Below are 20,482 nucleotides of genomic sequence, written 5' to 3' on the forward strand. Positions count from 1 at the left end.
TATGCTGTCGAAACATTGATGGATAAAAGTAACTTATGGGAGGAACAACAAAATTGCACTTGATATTAGTCGAACACAAATATAAAAAAAAGCATGCACTCACCAGCATCTACCGTTGTTTGAGACATCATTAAAACAGCCTATAAGTTCGATCAGAAAATTGACATCTCGAAAGAAGCTTCTGTGTCATCAGTGCTGCTGTCATTTAAAGATTACGTTGCCGAGTCGACCAAAGCGCAAATTTTGTGTCTTTTTACTGAAGAAGTGCTAGGAGCACTAGAGGCTAATTTCGAAGATACCCCCAGTTGAAGTTAGATTTTTCGAGGCTCTCTAATCTGCCAAAAACTGTCGAATCTTACAAATAGTTAAAGTTGAGTCGTCATTTCCGATGGTGCATGATGTCGCTAGTAGAATTCCAACGGAAATGTCCAACAATGCATAGAAAAACTGATGATCAAACTGATCAATTTTTACAGGCACGGAAATAAAATAGCTGAGTGGGCCCCGCAATGCTTTCTTCGGGTGGCCATATTTGCTCTAAATGATTACGAAAATTGATCAACACACACAAACCCTATCGGTCAGATAAAATTCAAGATACAAGCAATTTTGGAGTTACAGCTCACTAAAATTTTCGCGGCTCAAGGTGCCACATTTCACTCTCCCATGACATCATGTGGTGACACGAACAGCAGCAGGCCACCGGCTAAAGTCGGCGTGCCATGGTTACCAAGCCTTTTTCAGCCTTCTGATGCCCTACCTGTGGCCTTTACGATCAATGGTGCTCGAAAGTGCTTGGCACATTATGTGTCGTTGCCAAGGTCTCAACACCTCGCCCGTGGCTGTGCTACATCTAAAACGGCTGTAAAACGTAGTAATGCCATAGCTTCTTTCGCAGTACTTGCAATATTCTGTGAATGTAAATCACACATTACATTTTTAGCCAACAATCATAGCGTCACTCCTTGACATCACATCCTGCCTATAAAGCACACAAAATCGCTGCATCGAGGCTATGCCATCAATGCTGCTCAACACTTTCCCTGGCGTGTTGCAGGGCCCCTTTAAGGTTGCTCCCAGCATTTTTCGTTCCATCACTCGTTGCCGATCCTTAACTTCTTCTCAAGCTTCTTTTTTAACCTCCAAGTTTCTGTCCCGTATGTTAGTATCTGCAGAATGCAATGGTTGTGCACCATTGTTTTCAAGGAGAGTTCACAGCAACCAACCCACACTCACCTGCAACGTGCTTGAAGGCACCTCTGCCACACTGCCGGCAGGCTGGGAGGGCGAGGGCTGCATCCTTGGCATCGCCTCTGCCGCGTTGGCCGATGTTGGTCGCGTGGAGCCCCATGTCGTGGGGGAGGAGCAAGAGGAAGGCATGGAGGAGGAGGAGGAAATGGAGCTCGCCACCAGAGCCCCCGCCGAGAGCGAGGAGGGCACTGCTGCCTCGGACGGGGTGGCCATCGACTGACTAGAGGCCACCACCACCGCGGTGGTTTCTGGGGAGGACGACGGTGGGGGAGGAAGGGGTGAGGGCGCGGCGGGTGGCAACGGTGCCGACGACGGCCGGTCTGGCGGAATGTTGCTGCAAGGGTCTTCGCTTGGTGGCGAGATGGAGCTCCCTGGAGGAAGAGGAGAAGGTGGAAGAGGCTGCTCTACACCATGAACCTGCACTGCGCCCCCTTCCAGATCCTTCTGGACCGCGGTCGAGGCAGGAGGGCGTGGGTCTGTCTCAGCGCCCACCAATTCATCCATCGCACACATGCTGATGGTACATTCAACTGGTTCCTGCTGCACTCCAACTAAGTTTGCAGCTTTCTCAAGACTGGATTTGGGGAAATCCCACTCCAGCCGACCGTTTTGTCACTCCCATAGCAAACAGAGGAGCCACATGATCGGCATTTTATCTGATCTCGGTCGCACTGCCAGTTTAAAGGTGGAGGTGTCTCAGAGCGCAACGCCCTAAACGAACATGATGAATGTGTTCTGAGTGCCTAATTTTGACCAACCATACGTAAACTGCACTCCGAGAGTGCTCTAGAGCGCTTGAAGGTGACCAGTCAAATGTGCCATAAGAAACATCATCAAACATTGTAAACTGCACATGCTTTCTTCCGTATTAGCTATAAATAAGCTACGTCCGCTCTTATCAGCTCCATGTAGTGTAGCAAGGGCTAGGGCTTGTGTCAGCTAATCAGTGACAAGGGCTGGCTCTGTGTAAGGGCTCACCCACTGCGCGCCACTGATTCCTCCATGAAGCTCCCATTCAGTTAATGTCGCATGCACAAAGGCCTGATCAGAGCTGAACAACTGAGCAGCCCTTCTTCTGGTTCTCTATTCTGATTGGTTGATGAGACCCGTTGCTTTCGCTGCACTATGAAGAGTTAATGAAACTGAGCCACTCTTTTTAACATGACGGACAATTTGGGGGTCTTCAACAAGCAACTGGCTCGTGAGGCCCTTGCATGTTGAGGAGACCTTAACATTAGACCTTCCTTTCCAAGCATTCAACTTCCTTCCGTTAGGTTGCCTAAGCTATGTGCAATCCCCCTAATGCTTCATGGAACAAGTTTCAATACAGTCCATGGTGCTCCATGTCCAGACGCAGCTCAATGCCTCATGCAATCTTTACAGAGTGTGGTAGACTTCTGTAAATTCCAGTTGATTCAATCGCAAACGAAGGTCCCCCCACCAATGGCTGTGATTTCTATAAGACCAAACTTTCGTTATTTTAATTCTGAAATTAGCCTTTGCCAGATAATCTGAACTTGCTGGTCAGCATGTATGTGCCTAGCCCCAATGGTGACCACAGTGAGCGACTCCAATAGTGGCAACGTCAGTTCTGGCGGTACTTACAGTACAGTGAATGCATCAAATACATGTCATCTGTTGGAATTTCCTATTTTCAGGCTGCCAAAGGAACATTTTAAGCAAAAACGATAGCTCACTACGAATTATTACAGTATTTGCGCAATTATATGGCGTGGCTTTTCTTTCTTTAAGAAAATTCACCAGAGAATTGCTTCGAAGGTGCAATTCGATACGAAACTAAAACCAGAACTGTGATCGCAACAGCCTACCATCAGAGCCAGCTTAGCCATCGTCATCACCATTGCCATCACAGGATGGCAACCATAGATGGCAATAGAACGAGTTCTTGTATAGCATTACGATGACATCACACTTTCAGTATGATTACAAAGCATATTCAAAATGATAAGTTATTTTACGTGTTAAGCTAGCGGCAACAAGTCGTGTCACATACACTTGGCATTCCGGAGAATTGCACGTGTCGCTAGCAAAGTGGTTAGTCTAAGTGTGGGCCGCCATCCTATTTGCAATTGTTGCGGAGTTGTACGATAAATGCAGAATATCGAATGTGCTACGAACCATATAGAGTATGTGTCGTGGTTCTTTGTAGACAGCAATAAAGTGCTGCCTGAGACTGATGGCGATGGACGTTAATGGAGTGCTGACAGAACATCAGCCTGCACGTAAAATTTATGCTTTGTTTTCTAATGCATTTTTTACAATAGTTTTCTTTGAAACCATAAAAAGTGGGTGCGTTTGGGTCAGGGCAAATACGGCCAAATGAACCAGCGGTACATTTTGGAGTTTTTTCATTTTTTGACTCTTAATTTGATCAATTCGTCAGTCCCATCAGGGGTGAATTCACGAAAGTCGGCTATACTACAGAGTGTGCCTGATGTGATCCAAATGTTGACGCCTTTCTAGTTAGCTATGTCACGAATTGCCCTCCAGGACCAAAAGCTAAAGAACACACACAACAGCAGCCTTTCCTTGAATTTCAGTGGTCCCTATGCACTGTCCAAATTCATGCTTTTTATTTGTCCGGCACTCGGTGCATCATCTTGCATGCAGGTGCTCGTGACTGTGAACCCCACTGGACTATCCCACAAAGTATCACAAAGTTTCTTATTATGCTACGACTACAGCAAAAGCTTCCCTGCTACCAGGTAAAACAAAATAGTGTTCATGTTAAAAGACAGACTGGAGGGAATAGTTTGAAAAGAAAAGAAGAAGCTTAAACTAGTTAAAGAAAGAAAGAAAGCGGAGTAGGGAGTGACATGAAATTTTGACGACAGCGAATAACAAGCCCCATTTTCCCCATCTGCAACTAAAAGATTAGGCTTAAATGATGACGGTGACCTTCAGTGGCATTGAGCTGGAATACGACCGTTCCAGGCCACCTTTTCCAGGCCACCTTTTCCAGGCCACTTTTTCCAGGCCACCTCACATTAAATGCAATTAGTGGATGTTTGTAGCAGTGCTCAGCAGCATAATGGACGTTTCAGAAGTTACCATATTTCTGAATCTGGCCCCCATGTCCCAAAAGTGGCTGCTTTACGTGGGTGCTTTTTTTAAAATTTGCCTTCGATTCCAAAGAAACTCATTCTGCTTCTTTGCTTTTATGTCAGGGTTTCAAAGTGAAAAGTTTTTGGGTTTGCTTGGAATCAAGCTTCTGCAAATTTTGCGGTTCAGTCCAGGTCCAGCTTCGGAACAAAAATTTAATGGTTCGAACTGGTCAATATGGGTTCATAAGAGCTTGAAATAAACGAGAATGAAAAGCCTTAGGAAGAAATGTTTCTCAGCCTCACCTGCAAATTTTTTTTAATGGAAGATACTTTATTACTTCCCTTACCTGATGCGAACTAATGTATCTCTGGTGCCTTTAATATTATGCACGAAACTGAATACAAATACACTGTGTGATGGTGCAAAGGCGTAGTGCAATTTGATTTCAAAGGTCACAGTGCCCACCGTTTCAAAAAGACAATTCATTCCATACAGTTGTGCCTGCAAGCTGCCTTACAAGTGAATGCGCCTCGTCAATTGAGCATACCTTCCAACCTAAAATTAAGCATTAAAATTTGCAAAAATACCGCGATCGAACATGACAAACCAAGGGGTTGCATGCATTTGCAAAAGTTTCCCGGAGCACACACCTTTTGTGGGATAGATGTGCATTCTAATGCGATTAACATTCTTTGGGAGCTTCAGCCAGTTTGCGATATGTCTATGCCTGTCAGCATCTGATCTCTATTTGCTAACTTGGTTCACCAGGTAATCAGTGGTTTAATAGGAAGAGCACTGGGCTTCTGTGCTAAGGGAACCAAATTTGAAACCAACCATTCGACAAATTTCGGTCACTGGGTATGCCACTCTTCAAAGAATCTCTTTCACACCAACTTGGGTCACTTCCACTGGGTATGTGCCGCTTGCCAACGACAAAAGAAATCCTTTAAAATTTATCCGGTACTGGGCAAACCGAACCCACATCATACATACTCAGGCAATCTTGTCCGAATCTCGTAATGAACAGTTAAGGGATTTCAGGCACAACTATTTATTGTGGGCTAACTTGTGCCCTGGAGGTAAATAAAAAAGACTGCCACGTTATAAACAGATCAGGAATGCCTTCTTCTCTCTCGAGGATCGCTTCACCTCTTCTTGCACACGCCGACAACGGCCACCTGAGATGTGTGAATGTGTGCGGCGAAAACACGTGCCACTATTTCGTCGTCTTTTTCTCCAATACGCCGTTGTCCTCTCGGGGGAGGGGGGGGGGGGGGCACGAACCTGCGCGCGTTGTTTAAAGGGACACTACAGGTTACTATTAAGTGAACGTGGACTGTTGAAATACCATCCCAGAAACCTTGAAACGCTTGTTTCGTGCCAAGGAGAGACTTATTTTAAGAGAAAATGCATTCTGAAGCGTCCGCGTACCTCTAGCGCAGTTCAAATCGCCTGCCCTCCGATCGAGGAGTACTGACATCAAGGTCTCATAGTGATGTTGCGCCATCGATGAGTAGAACGGCATCCGCAGACGGCGCTACGGCTTTTCTGCGCAAAACGCAAACGCACGGCCAGAAACAGAGCCAAGACAGAGCCGACAGCAGAGCGAAAGCGGGAGTATGGTGGCTAGCGGAAGGAGAAACGCGCGACCATAAGCTGGTACTTTATTCTATGACGCAAACTTCGACGCTCGTCACAATGGACCCTGACAACGACAGATTGGCTCGCGATGCTGGGCTCAACTTCAGCGATTTGAGCACTGACGAGCGCGACCTGCTGCTGAGGGCTTGCGCTGCCGGCGTCGTTGTGTACTACGACGGCGGCCTCGACACCGGCTCTCAGGAGCGGGAAAGCAACGAGGGCTTCCCACGACATCACAAGGACGTGGCATTCTCACTGCTTGTTCGAAATGAAAGTTCCGCGAGCCAGCAGAACCCGCACTGCACGACGCGATAACAAAACTACTGAAATTCCAAAGCGTGCGCGCCGCAGAGTCAAGCGAAAACGAAACCTTTCGACCACCCATACTACTGAAGGGTAATGTCAAGATGTTTTTTCTTAGAATTGAATAGACGTAGACAAGTAGCATTTTCTTCCTTCTTATAATCGAATGAAATGATATTTTTAATACGAGTAGTTGAGTATTAGTAACACAAATTATGAGGAGTGCTTTCGTCATCAGGCTAGTACCGGAATGTCGCTGGGGGGTCTCAAATCGTGTCATGCATGTACCTCAATTTATCGGTTACTAAAGCTCTGTTCGCGATTAGATTGACGCCTTAGACGTTCTAAAACATTGCTCTACCACTTTAACTTGACTTTCTGGTAACCTTTAGTGTCCCTTTAAAGAGGTTTCTGCCTTGTAACATTACCCCCCTCCAAAATGCATCGTCCCAATCCGTAAAGCAACGAAATTGTTCACAAGCTGTTGTCCATACTAAAGTGGTATATGGCACAGAGTAGATGTTTCGCAGAATATTCAATGCCTGTCATAATATGGCTTCAGTCTGACCACATGTACAGTTTCTGTGTGACGCCGGCATCGTGATAAGGTCACATGTCCTCCTGGCGCAACTTCGTAGTTCAAGGGACTGATGCGACGAAGCACTCGGTAAGGGCCGAAATAATGGCGCAAAAGCTTTTCGGACAGGCTGCGCGTCTGCATGGGAGTCCACAACCATACTCTGTCGCCTGGTGCATACTCGACTTCTCTTCGCCACAAGATGTATCGGTCCGTGTCGATGCGCTGCCTTTGTTGAATGCAATATCGCGCCAGGTGATGTGCTTCTTCAGCCCTCTGTGTGAAATTGCTGATGTGCTGTCGCTGACAGGCAGCATTGCATCCAAGGATGTGGTAAATGTTCGACCAAAAAGAAAGCTGGAATGGCGTTACTTGTGTATCTTGTCCCACGTACGGTGCTCTAAGTCTACGTAAATTGACAACGTATCGGTCAGTGTGCTGTTCAATCGCTCGGTTAGCCTATTTGTTTGAGGGTGATAGGCAGTTGTTTTCCTGTGGCTGGTATGAGTCAGTTTCATAATGGATTGTGTCAAATCAGCTGTGAAAGAAGTTCCTCGGTCCGTGATAATAAGTGCAGGGGCACCGTGTCGTAATACTACCTTGGTGACAAAGAATTCAGCCACTTCAACGGCTGTTGCACTGATTAGAGAGGATGTCTCGGCATATCAGGTTAGGTAATCAGTCGCTACTACAATCGATCGTTTCCCGGAAAGGGACCAAGCAAGTCCATTCCTACTTGTTCGAACGGTGCTCCTGGGGGTTTTATTGGTTGAAGGACGCCTGCAGGTTTTATTGGAGGCATTTTGTGTCTTTGGCAATCCTGACATGTTCGTACATAATGCTGTACTGAATTCGGGCAAACGTTCTGCTCACTCCGAGGTGTCCTGCTGATGGGTCATCGTGACAGGCTTCCAAGATTTCGGATCGCAAAGCTGAAGGAACGACGAGTAGAAATTTCTCTGTGCTGTGCTCAAAATTTCTTTTGTACAGGACGCCATTTCTCATTACATATGATGACAATCCTCGGCAGAAAACTCAAGGAACATGGACGGGGTGTCCCACGAGGTGCCTGAGTAGGAGCGAACTCGGTGTCAGAATGTTGGTGTTTGGCCATCTCAGATGTGGTCATAGCTCCAATTTCACAGGAGCAGATTCGACCGGCGCATGTGATAAACAATCACTGTCACTGTGCTTGTAACCTGACTTGTACATGACCGTTATGTCATATTCCTGCAGCCTCAGACTCCTCTAGCAAGTCGTCCAGAAGAATCTTCCAGGTTTGCAAGCCAGTACAATGAGTGATGGTCGCTGATTGCTCGAAATGGTTTACCGTATAAGTACGGTCGGAATTTTCCCATGGCCCATATTACTGCGAGGCATTCTTTTTCTGTGGCTGAATAGTTGGTTTCAGCCCTCGAAAGAGTGTGGCTAGTGTATGCAATCACTCTTTCCTCTCCGTTTTGCCATTGAATGAGGATGGCACCAAGTCCTAAATTGCTGGCGTCTGTGTGGATGTCTGTTTATGCTTCCTCATCAAAGTGTGCAAGGACTGGGTGGTCTTGAAGTCACTGTCGTAGCTCATTGAATGCATCTTCTTGTTCACTTAGCCATACGAAAGGCATATCTACTTTCGTTAATTGCGTTGATGGCTCGGCAATCTTTGAAAAATTATTGACGAAAAGCCTGTAGTAGGCACCTAGAAAGTCCTAGGAATCGCCTATGGCCTTTTTATCGGTTGGTCTAGGAAAATTTTCTACTGCTGCGGTCTTCTCAGGGTCAGGACGGATGCCTTCAGAGCTAATCACATGGCCGAGGAAAAGGAGCTCATGGAAGCCGAGGTGACATTTTTTGTGGCTTTATCGTCAGCCCTGCTGAACAAAGGTGGTAGAAAAAATCACATCACCAAATAAACCAAATAGGACTGCCACTTTAACCAGGAGAGCACAGTGTCCATCATCTGCCGAAAGGTGGCAGGTGCGGAACAGAGGCCGAACGGAAGTACCTTGAATTCGTACAGTCCGTCTGGTGTGACAAATGCTGTCTCCTCATGATCTCGTTCGTCCACTTCTATTTGCCGGTATCCGCTTTTGAGGTCGAGAGAGGAAAATAATTTCACATCCCGTAGTCTATTGAGGGTGTCATTGACCCTCTGAAGTGGATAGACATCCCGCTTTGTGACGACGTTTAGCTTTCAATAATCAACGCAGAAGCGCAATGTCTGATCCTTTTTTCTTTACCAGCACCACAGGCGAAGCCGATGGGCTGGTCGATGGTTGAATTATGTCGTCTCTAAGCATTTCTTTGACTCGTTTGCTGATGATCTCTCTCTCCTTCGGTGACACTCGGTAGGGATGCTGGCAAATAGGCCTCACAGCTTCGTCGACAATGATACGGTGTTTGGCAATGGATGTTCTCTGGACTTTCGATGTCATTGAGAAACACGAGGCGAATTCTCGTACAAGGTTCTCTATTTGCTGCTTCTGGCTTGGTGATAGTGCTGCTTCGCTTGACGAATGCGAGCATGGAGTCTATGCTGTCAGATTCCAGTAGTGCAGCATCGGAAGGGCTAAAATCCGTAATCTGTTCATAATCGTTAAGGCGGGCAATGATGGTTCCCTTCGCAATATGCTGGACTTCATTTCCAAAATTAGTCAAGAAGACATTCGAACACCCGTCACACAGCCGAACAAGACCCCCTTGAAATACGGATCCCTTTTTCGAGTAAGAGCTCAGTGTTACTGTCTGCTATTCCTTCATAGTTGCTTCTTACGGTGCTTCTTACGGTGACAACTATGCTGGATCTTGGGGGTATTGTGACATCGTTGTCTATAATATGAAGCGTGTCAAATTGTTCTTCACACTGCAACGTCGCGACGGCGTGCTTCGTTGAGAACACACAGGGTTCCTGCAAGTTGATTACTGCACCGTTCGCATGCAAAAAGTCTATTCCAATAATTAAATTCCTTGAGCACTCCGACAGGACAATGAAACTGGCGCCGTATGTAAAACCGCGTATTCCGATTCTAGAAGTGCACCTGCCTACCGGGTTGATAAGGTGTCCTCTAGCAGTTTGAATTTGCGGTCCTCTCCAAGGATTCAGCACTTTTTTCAGTCTTCTGGCAAGTACTTTACTCATAACGGAATGGTCTGCGCCTGTGTCTACTAAAGCAGTAACTTCGCAGCCATCTAAAAAACGCATAAATCGGAAGCAACGTCACTCTTTCTGCAACTGCGCTCGTGTCCGTCGTTATATTTCAGAATCGGCGCTGGAGGCTCTGTTCTTGGGTAAACAGTGGCATCACCTCCACAGGTTGGCTGTATTTTTCTCGACGTGGGCTTTGGGGGCGTCGCCTTGGGGAGCTTGAGTAGGGACGCGGGCTCGGTGATTGATACCTCAGCGGCACTGTTGACTGAGGTTGATGTTGCTGTGAAGTCTGCAGGTTTTGGTGCGTTCAAAAAGGGCATTCACCGTTTCTTGGGCAAGGAGTGCTTACGGAAAGTCCCCGAAGTTCTGCTCTGCGGTATTCGCACATCCTGTAGAGATGACCAGCTTCGCTGCAGTGGTAGCACAGTGGGACTCTATCAGAAGTGCGCCATATGTCAGCCTTCCGGAATCTTGTCTCAGGTGGAGACCGCAAGAACCGAGGTTCGGGTACATGCATAGTTGCCGTGAAGAAAGTACGTCCTGGGGATCTTCCGAGTACCTCGGCATACGATACCGTCGGCTGTACCGGTGACAATGCTTGCGGCTGTGCTTGCGGGTCCTGTCCGCGGACTGCTTGTCTCACTTCTTCGCGAACCACTTCTGCTAACGAAGAGACCGCTGTGGGGGCCACTGTTCAGCTGTTGCCTCTGGAGCTCTTCTCGAACCACAGATCTTACGAGTTCTCGTAAGACCTCGTCACTGTTCCCAAACAAACATTGCCGACATCGCATCTATAGAGGCGACGTTCCTATCGCCGTTGTAGAGTCTCGTTCGTTGTTGAAGTATCCTTTACATAGGTGTCGCCTCGGAGCAGAATTCGGCGACGGTGCGTGGAGGGCTGCGAACCAAACCGGCAAAAAGCTCCTGCTTCACACCGCACATCAGGTGCCGAAGCTTCTTGTCCTCGCTCGTGTTCGGATCGGCTCGGCGAAATAAGCGGGACATATCTTCGAGATACATTTCCACGCTTTTGTTGTTTCATTGGCTTCTTGCTTGCAAAGCGGCTTCAGCTCTTTCCCGGTGATCTGTGCTCAGATATGTGGCCAACAGCTCCCGTCGCAAGTCATTCCACGACCGGAGGACAGCTTCATGGTTTTCAAAGAACATTCGCGCACTATCTCGCAATGTGAAGTAAACGTTGCGGAGCTTACGGTTTTCACCCCATTCATTGTAGTCCACGATGCGCTAGAAGCCTTCCAACCAGTCCTCGGCGTCTACGAAGGTGTCGCCGTGAAAAGGCTCGGGCGTCTGTGGCTGATCGACGACGATGCGGGATGAGGCTGTCTGGGATGCCATTTCAGTATTGTCTGCTGCTGCTACTATAGTTTGCTCCGGCAAAAGAGGAAACTCAGGCGGCTCACCACGTAGGCGATGGCTCGTGCGCTGGTGGACAGGCGTGAGCTCGTTGGGTGTGAAATGGCATGGCTCCGGGCTGCTTTCTCCAACTTGAATTGGGTTGGAAATCATTACCCAGCACCTTTACCAGAATTGTAAAGAACAGCTAAGGGAGTTCAGACACAACTATTTATTGTGGGCTAACTTGTGCTCTGGGGGTAAATAAAGACTGCCGCGTTCTAAACAGATCAGGAATGCCTTCTCCTCTTCTCTCGAGCGTCGCTTCACCTCTTCTTCCTGTACACGCCGACAACGGCCACCTGCGATGCGAGTGCATGTGGCAAAAATACGTGCCATTATTTCGTCGTCTCTTTTCTTCAATACGCCGTTATCCTCTCGGGTGTGTGTGTGTGTGTGTGTGTGTGTGTGTGCGCATGAACCTGCGCGCGTTGTTTAAAGGGACACTAAAGGTTACCAGAAAGTCAAGTTAAAGTGGTAGAGCAATGTTCTAGAACGTCTAAGGCATCAATATAATCGCGAACAGAGCTTTAGTAACCGAGAAATTGAGGTAAATGCATGACACGATTTGAGACCCCCCAGCGACATTCCGGTACTAGACCGATGACGAAAGCACTCCTCATAATTTGTGTTACTAATACTCAACTACTCGTATTGAAAATATCATTTCATTCGATTATAAGACTGAAGAAAATGCTACTTGTCTACGTCTATTCGATTCTAAAAAAAAAATAACATTTTGACGTTACCCTTCTGTAGTATGGGTGGTCGAAAGGTTTCGTTTTCGCTCGACTCTGCGCGCTCGACTCTGCGCCGCGCACGCTTTGGAGTTTCAGTAGTTCCGTTATCGCGTCGTGCTGTGCGGGTTCTGCTGGCTTGCGAAACTTTCATTTCGAACAAGCAGCAAGAATGCCACGTCCTTGTGATGTCGTGGTGGGAAACCCTCGTTGCTTTCCCGCTCCGGAGAGCCGGTGTCGAGGCCGCCGTTGTAGTACGCAACGACGCTGGCAGCGCGAGCCCTCAGCAGCACGTCGCACTCGTCAGTGCTCAAATCACTGAAGTTGAGCCCAGCATTGCGAGCCAATCTGTCGTCAGGGTCCATTGCAACGAGCGTCGAAGTTCACGGCATAGAATAAAGTACCAGCTTATGGTCGCGCGTTTCTCCTTCCGCTAGCCACCATATTCCCGCTCTCGCTCTGCTGTCGGCTCTGTCTTGGCTCTGTTTCTGGCCGCGCGTTTATGTTTTGCGCTGAAAAGCCGTAGCGCCGTCTGCGGACGCCATTCTACTCACCGATGGCGCAATGTCACTATGAGACCATGATGTCAGTACTCCTCGATGGGAGGGCGGGCGATTTGAACTGCGCTAGAGGTACGCGGACGCTTCAGAACGAATATTTTCTTAAAATAAGTCTCTCCTTGTCACGAAACAAGCGTTTCGAGGTTTCTGGGATGGTATTTCAACAGTCCACGTTCACTTAATAGTAACCTTTAGTGTCCCTTTAAAGATGTTTCTGCCTTGTATCAATATTCACAAATGTGCCATGCGCAGACTTCGCGGTGGTGCCACAAGAGATCACAAAGAATGTCCAGAGGGAAGTGCGAGAGGGGATCCCAGCTGCATACACACCTCACATAAGACATGTTTCGGTGGAGGCAATATGGTGTGTCAGTACACGGCTTCAATGCTAATCGAATTAACGTCGTCATCTATTGTGATATGGGTTCTGGCGGGATTTAGATGCAACATTGCCAAAAGGTAACTGCAACGTTGACAAAAGGTAACTACAAAATGCTGTTTTAAAAACCATGAATGTAGTTGCAAATATAAATTTGTTACTTCACATATTTTAGTGATGATGATTTGCTTTTCGACTCAGTACGCTAAAAGCAACAAACCCTGCATCGCACAGACAGAAAAGCAACACACCGTTTTTAGACCACAGTGACATTTTCAGCAACTTTGCTGTTGCCGGTTTCACAAGTGCCATGAAAGAGCAGGGTTCGTGGGTTGCCACTTGTCTCTGTTAAGCTTCACCGTCCACAGACGCCTTCTTTTTCGACCTCCCGAAAGTGAAAACAATCGGCAGTCTTTTTTCGAGCTATTACGACACTGCGGGATGCAGCACCCAGTCATTTTGCAAAACGCACAACATGGTTGGCAAAGCGTGCGTTGGCTGCTAACCATGCACATTTACGGTGGCCGTCGCAGGTGAGATTGAAAATTTCTTTCGTATGCATTTCTTTTTGAAACGTCTGCCGCGCCCATCCTTTGGCATGTTGGCAAATTTTTCTAGTAGTATTTTTTGTAAAACATGGATGCAACATTAGTAAAATCGGGCTGAAATTAATAAACATTATTATAAAATTTCAGAGAGTTGGCAGGTATGCATTGAGGTTGAGGAATCAGTGAGGGACCGATACTTGAAGGTTAGGCAACATCACAGGCCTGTGTGAAAGGCGTTGCCCTTGCAAAGGATTTCTGTACAGCCTGCAACCGAGCTATAATGGTGCATCCTTGCAAGGTCTGTTACTTCAAAGGGCTGAAACTTAGTTAGACAACATCACATATTTCTTTGTGTATGTGTTTGAATTGACATTCCTAACATGTTACAGGCGTTTGCACCATATTGAAGTTTGCTGCATAGTTTTGAGATCTATTATATTATGGACATGCGGCATTGCACTAAGCCTTGCTTGCACAAATATCAACATAATGAGCGTCAGAACTGAGTTGAGGCTATTTGAAGTTAAATATTTGAGGCTTACCAGTAGTGCGGGAATCGTTTGCAGGCTATTAGAGGCTTTGTTCAGGACGTCCCTTTGAGGTGCCCTAGTGAAGGGTCCACATAGCATTCTGAAACTTTTGTCGAACCAGTTCAGAACCATTCCTCAAATACAAGTTCTGGTTCGAGTTCAGCTCCAAGATGATGGAAAAATAACGGTTCAGTTCAGATTCAGCTGAAAATAATGGTTCAGCTCCGGTTTTCTGTTATGTTTCAGTTCAGTTCGATAGTCTGCTTTTAGTTACAACACAATGAAAAAAATTTGAATATTGAAAAAAATAAATGTAATGGGGCTTCTATTCTGAACATTGAGCAGGTGAAAGGAGATGACAAAGTAGATGGTCAGCACCACAAGCTTGAACTTCAGCCTCATGCAGCGGAGGCAATAGTGATGGCCATCCCCCTAACATTTAACTTCATCTGCTTCATTAGACAGTTTTAGTATAGCGTATGCTATACCATTACGTACTGTGCATGCACTGAACGCTAAACGAAATAGCGGGCGAACGCAACGCAAACAAGTTAGCGTTTTTTCTTGGTTTGCAGAGTTTGCGTGAAGCATGGTGGCGGTCCCGGCTGCCCGCTTCGAATTGAATTTGGCGTTGCTTTTGTAAAATGCACTTCGTTCATAGCAAATGATTGTGTAAATGGCTTTCGCTTATTCTCAGGCCGCTTCAACGACAAAGTATTATGGATAAACTTGTGTTTTTGAGATCACTTCTCGTTTCCAATGAGTCGAAGCCCAACGAAAGAAACATTCGAGATGCCAGTGCCACCTATCGCTACAGGCGGGAAATAGCTGCAATGGCGGCGTATGGCTTCTGAGATCCGAAGGTATCGCCGGCCAACTAAAATTGTAGAAAACGTGAGCTGCTTAGCGTATAGCGTACGCTATAAGTTGCGTACGCTAAACTAAAACTGTCCACTACTATATAGACATTTGCCAAGAGCCCTTCTTTTGACATTGAGAAGCAAAGCCAGCACAGTTGTACAACCCAGCCAAGATATTGAGTCTGCTGGTTACAGACAGTTGTATGAAACAAAAGTACTATTTGCTTGCTGGTTTGGTTTCGGCACTTTAATGTCTCCACCATGCAAAAGCGAATGCAATCACAGTATGTCCAACCTCTCCAGCAGAAGCATGCTCAGCCTCTGACGATCACTGCGACGACGCGAGACGAGCTTACCTCTCTCCTCTGAAAGGGCTGAGCTCGCCTCCTCGTCATCGCCACTCTTGTCACCATCTGTGTCGCTGGGGCCTAAAGGGTCACGTGGTAGCAGCTCGTGGTTCGAGTCCGGCGATACACCATTCTCCTCTGCCCTCCCTGTCGTTGTCACACCGTTGTCACTGCTGACTGCTGCAACAAAATCCGCACTGCCATTGGTCGCCGAATCGCACATGCCACGAGACATTGGCAGTTCCGAAAACCCGTCCGACCTGGACACAATTGCACTTGCCGCTGATAGCGTCTGTGGTGTTGCACTTGCCGACAGCGATGACGCTGCCACTAGGGACACCGGAGTTGTTGACGATGGCCCATTAGAGATGAGGTCGTCTGAGTCTAAGCTCGACTCCGCGTCTATTGTTGAGTCACACTCATTCTGCAGTGGCGACGATGCGATGCCGTTAGACTTCAAGGCCACACTCGCTGTTGTCTCTACCCTCGCCTGCGTGGCTCCTGCAGCCGCGGCAGCTACAGCGGCAGTGGCAGCAGCAAAGCCCGCTCCGAACCTGAGCCGGTTCATGCGCACAATGCCTGGCTTGAGGACGGAATTGGCCGTGGTGCAGTGAAAATGGTGGTGGTGCGGGTGGTGAGTGGTGGCGTACTCTTGGCGAAGCACCACATCACCACGAAATGTCGCTCCGCCACCACCGCCACCTGTCGGTATCAGCAGGGGCATCCGGTGGTTCCCGCCTACCAGACCGCCCAGCTTGAGTGCTGCAGGCACATCCACGTCTGACACCTCAAAGACAGGGCCCCCAAACGCGGTCTTCTTGGCTGCGACGGCATCCAATGAGATGATCCGGGCCATGGGCGTTGGAGACAGCCTCCGTTCGGCCATCTCACGGAGCTCGTCGACCCCGTCGCCCTTCGTTGAGCCTACGTGGTTGGTGATGGGCCCCTCGAGGCAGTTGGCGAGGGGCTTCTTCTCTATTGCACTCGTCGTCGTCGCCATTGTCATCTTGGCCAGGGAAGAAGGGGAAGCGCGACACGGGCTGGGCGACCGCTGCTCTTCCTCGTCAGTATGCAGCACACCGTTGGTCTCTGGCGTTGGCACACTTCTGGGCCTCAAAGCTGTCCGGTGCGGCGTTGTGTGGCACTCGAGGGCTCCCAAGGCACTGTTTGCAGCAGGCTCGCCGTTGCCGGCCTGACGTGGCGGCGCTGCCACGTTAGTTGTTGTCATCGTCGTTGCAGGTGTGACAGCGCCGGTGTCATGGTCTGCAGACCGCAGGGCGTGAGGTAGATCGGGACGGTCTCGCAGCGGGCTGGAACCATCTGCAAGGTGAAAGTGACATTGCAAACTATCAGCACTTGTTTCTGTCTCAGAGGAACTCCGAGGTATAAGCGCAGGTTAAGCAGAAAGAAATGTATGTTGGATGAACATTAATATCGTAAGCTTAATTATGTGGTATTTAATGGTTAGCTCACAGCGCTAGAGGATTGGGCCGACAGTATAATATCTTACTGTTTCTTATTTATGTTATGTCCACTGGTGTTGTATAACTTGCAGCTATGAACGCACCTATATTTTTGTTATTGCAATAGCCATATGTTAAACCAGGCTCATAGGAACACCAGATTAAAACACACTGTACAGAGTGAAGTAGAGGTAGAATAATGGCTGTATGCTAGAATCAAATAGTTCAAGAATCTTTCAGAAGGACTGAAAGTCGGGCTAGTTGGTGCTGATTCATTACAGACTGCAGTGCAACAGAAAGACAACGGACAGTGCCAGGTTCGCTTGATTTCTGTCTGCTGTCTTTCTGTCATTTTGCAGCTAATAATGAATCAAGAACCTTTACTGCCTTATAGTTGGACTGGGTGGTGCCTAGTGCCTGCCCAAACGGGATTTGCCAGTCAGCCTGGGCAAGAACACAACCAAACTCGCACTCACCGCTAACGGAAGAGTCTGCCTCTGGCCCCAGCGAGGTAGCAGACCAGTGGGGTTTTGTACTCTGTGCGCAGGAGGAAGAAGAGGCGGATGAAGGCGATGAGGAAGAGGGCGAAGAGGAAGAAGAAGAAGGTGATGGTAGAGTCCTTCGGGTGCCACCAGTGCCCAGCGGGTGTTGCAGTTGCAGTGGTGTCAACACCACCGTTGGCGACATGGACACAGGCACTCGCACAATGCCGCCACCCGACAGCAAGCTAAGCTCCCGCATCCGCTCGGCTGCCTTGTCTCCCCGAGCCCTGGCGCCACGACAGGCCCGCCGAGCATCACCTCCCCCGCTGCTTTCCGTGCTGTTGCTTGACCGAGGGGACCGTGGCGAGCGCTTCTTGGCGGCTGCTTCTGGTTTCCTTGGGCTCACCACCACCGCCACGTTCGGCCCCCGCAAAGATATGTGCAGCGGTGGAACCCGAGGGGGTTCGCCCTGCGGCGAAGGCGGCGGCGATGCTTCAACTTCCGGCTTCACAGGGCAGCTCCTCTTCGAGTCGAGTTTTAGCCGTAGCTTGAGCTTCTCGCCTTCGGTGGGCGGCAGAGACACGCGAGACACCTCTTCACGCGGCGGCGGCTCAGGATCGTTGGAGGACTGCGATGACGACGACTTCCCAATGCCGGAGTCCGTGTCCGAAGAAGGGTTGCCAGGATCCTTGCCACCACTGCTTCCATCGGAGAGGCTGCGCTCCGAGTGGCCTCCGTTTTCAGAGGACTCCGAGGTCTCAAGATCCCGAACAACCGGTTCGTCATCCTCTTCGTCGGAAGGCATGGGCTCTAGGTGGCCAGTGAAAGGGTTGATAAGGTGAGTGGTTGTGCGGCTCTCAGCCACAGCAGGGGGTGAAGGAGGCGCCACAGAGACCGTTGCTGTTGGCGGGGCCATGCGGGGTGGCGACGCAGGAATGTGGGAGGACAGGGGGAAGCCACGGCCGCTGAGAATGTTGATGGCATCGCAACTCGGGCTTGTGGGGGGCGGTGATGATGGCGAACCAGGTGGGGAACAGCCTTCTTTGCCCCGGCTCCCTTTGGGGGGCCTGCGTTTCCGTTTCGTGGGTTGGCCTGTGTCTAAAGGTGGAGGCATCATCGTCTTCTGTGGACCACCAGACCCTGTCTCGCTCTGGAGGAGGTTCACCAGCAGCGGACTAGACAGTGCCACATTGCCGCGCGTCGCACTGCCGAGCCGCTGTGCCGCTCCAAGCGCTGCGGCCAAGGGAGGCGAAGGTGAAAACGGAAACCTGCTCCCACTCGTTGTCGTGGCAGCTGCTGCCGCTGCGCTGTTCTGCTTCATTGAGTGAGTCATGCTTGCAAAAGGGAAAGGTGGGCGTGTCTTGGTGCTGGGGCGCACCAGTCGCGACGAGCCACTTGAGAGAAACGGCAGTGGTTCCCGCGGAGGTGGGGCGACTACGTTGGGAGAGCGAAAGGCACTGCCGCTGCCACTGGTCGAAGCGGCTGCTGCCGCTGCAAAGGCGGGACTCCTAGCCTGGATGGAGGGAGGCTCTGCAGGCAGGGCGGTGGAAGAGCCTGCACGGCTGGATGCTGCTGCAGCGAGAGCTGGGGATGATGGCACTCCAGACATGTGCGGGGACGTCGGTGAACCCTGCTCACCCTCTTCCGCCGCTTTCTGGATGATGATTTCCTTCGGTGGCTCCCCATAACGGCCGGCAAGCGTAAGACTGATGATCTGCATAGAGCATCAACAGAAGGCATCAGTTTCCACAGGTCAGACTGTGTTCAACGACCTCCAAAAGCATGTATGCTAATGGGTGACCATTAGGGTGACCTTGAACCATGCCTCTACAGGGTTGTCAGTCCTGTTTACCTCAAACACCACTGCCTATAATTAATCAGCCAGCTCCTTGCTGAGATTAGAGATGGTTTCATTCCTTTCTCAACGAAATATATCATGCAGAACGCCACCTGGCCTGTCCCTTCCTTTAAGGTAAGACAAAGCAAGCACGCTCTTGGCACGTTTACAAGGCCTTACCATAAGGTAGCCTGGTGCTGCAACCATTACATTTTATACTAATTGAACTTAGTGTAGGACGTTTAAAATGATTTAATGATTCGTTACCATGTGACCTTGAACCATGCCTCCGCAGAGCTGTCAGTCCTGTTTACCTCAAACACCACTGCCTATAATCGACCAGCTTCTTGCCGAGATGAAAGATGGTTTAATTCCCTTCTCAATGAAATATATCATATGGAGTGCCGCCCAGTTTGTCCCTTCCATGAAGGTAATACAAAGCAAGCAAGCTATCTGCAAGTTTTCAAGGCCTTACCATATGGTAGCCTGTGGCTTTGGCCATTACATCTTGTACTAGTTCAGCTTAGTGCAGGATGTTTAAAATGATTTAATGGTTTTTACCATGAACAGTGGAGTCAAATCATAGCACCCAAGAAAAGCAAAAGAATGGACTTAGTGGCACTGTGGCTGTAACACTAAATTACTGCTCCAACACTACCATTTCATTTCATCCAATGCCCATGAGGCGATGCCACAGTACAATGAAAGAGGAGAATGACTTTCTTCCTAGTTTTCTATTAATCGTAGACACTCTGTTAGCAGGGGAAGAAACAAGAAAGAAAAAGAAGTGTGTGCGCGCGTGTAGGTATATATATATATAAAGAAAGGGGGGGGGGTGCATGCGATAAAGCTGGGCACGCTCACCTGGTCTCCCTCGACCTGCACCGAGAGGATGCCCAGCTCGCGGAGTGCCCGGTCACCACGCTGGGCCAGCTGCCGCAGCCGCAGCGCCGCATCACGGGGGAGCGTGAATGTCACCCGCACGCTGTTCCACGGCTCCACCTTTTTCACCCACAACGGCTGCTCCTCTGCATAAAAAAAACACAGCAGCCACCTGTCAGGCCCCCCTCTGTCTTGCGCCAAGCGATAACACAAAAGCTGAGGCCATGATCCCAGTGCCAGCGGAGCAGACTTGACAGATGCTGATGTCACGACCAACTTCAATTGACAAAGCCTTTCTGGCGGTTCAGACGACTGGTGAAGTGCAAGTTACGACAGGGAGTGGTGTTTACGGCCTATCCCTTTCAAGGATATAATATAGAATATATATATATATATATATATATATATATATATATAATATAAGGATATAACTCCAGTAAGGCGCTATGCCAGATTCGACA

General features: G+C 48.9%; 1 protein-coding gene across 4 annotated transcripts in view; it reads right to left on the minus strand.

The window, feature by feature from the left end:
- LOC142557328 (uncharacterized) overlaps positions 1–20,482 on the minus strand; it is a 65,789-nt gene that overhangs the window by 24,143 nt on the left and 21,164 nt on the right. For all 4 annotated transcript variants that reach the window (XM_075669084.1, XM_075669082.1, XM_075669083.1 and 1 more), the window contains 4 exons: positions 20,004–20,167; positions 17,297–19,016; positions 15,367–16,677; positions 1,237–1,622 (listed from right to left, as the gene is read on the minus strand). In XM_075669084.1, coding sequence (XP_075525199.1) covers positions 1,237–1,622; positions 15,367–16,677; positions 17,297–19,016; positions 20,004–20,167 — 3,581 coding nt within the window. The remainder of the gene's footprint in view (positions 1–1,236; positions 1,623–15,366; positions 16,678–17,296; positions 19,017–20,003; positions 20,168–20,482) is intronic.

Source organism: Dermacentor variabilis, chromosome 9 (genome assembly GCF_050947875.1).
Source record: "Dermacentor variabilis isolate Ectoservices chromosome 9, ASM5094787v1, whole genome shotgun sequence".
In the NCBI taxonomy this organism is placed as follows: Eukaryota; Metazoa; Arthropoda; class Arachnida; order Ixodida; family Ixodidae; genus Dermacentor; species Dermacentor variabilis.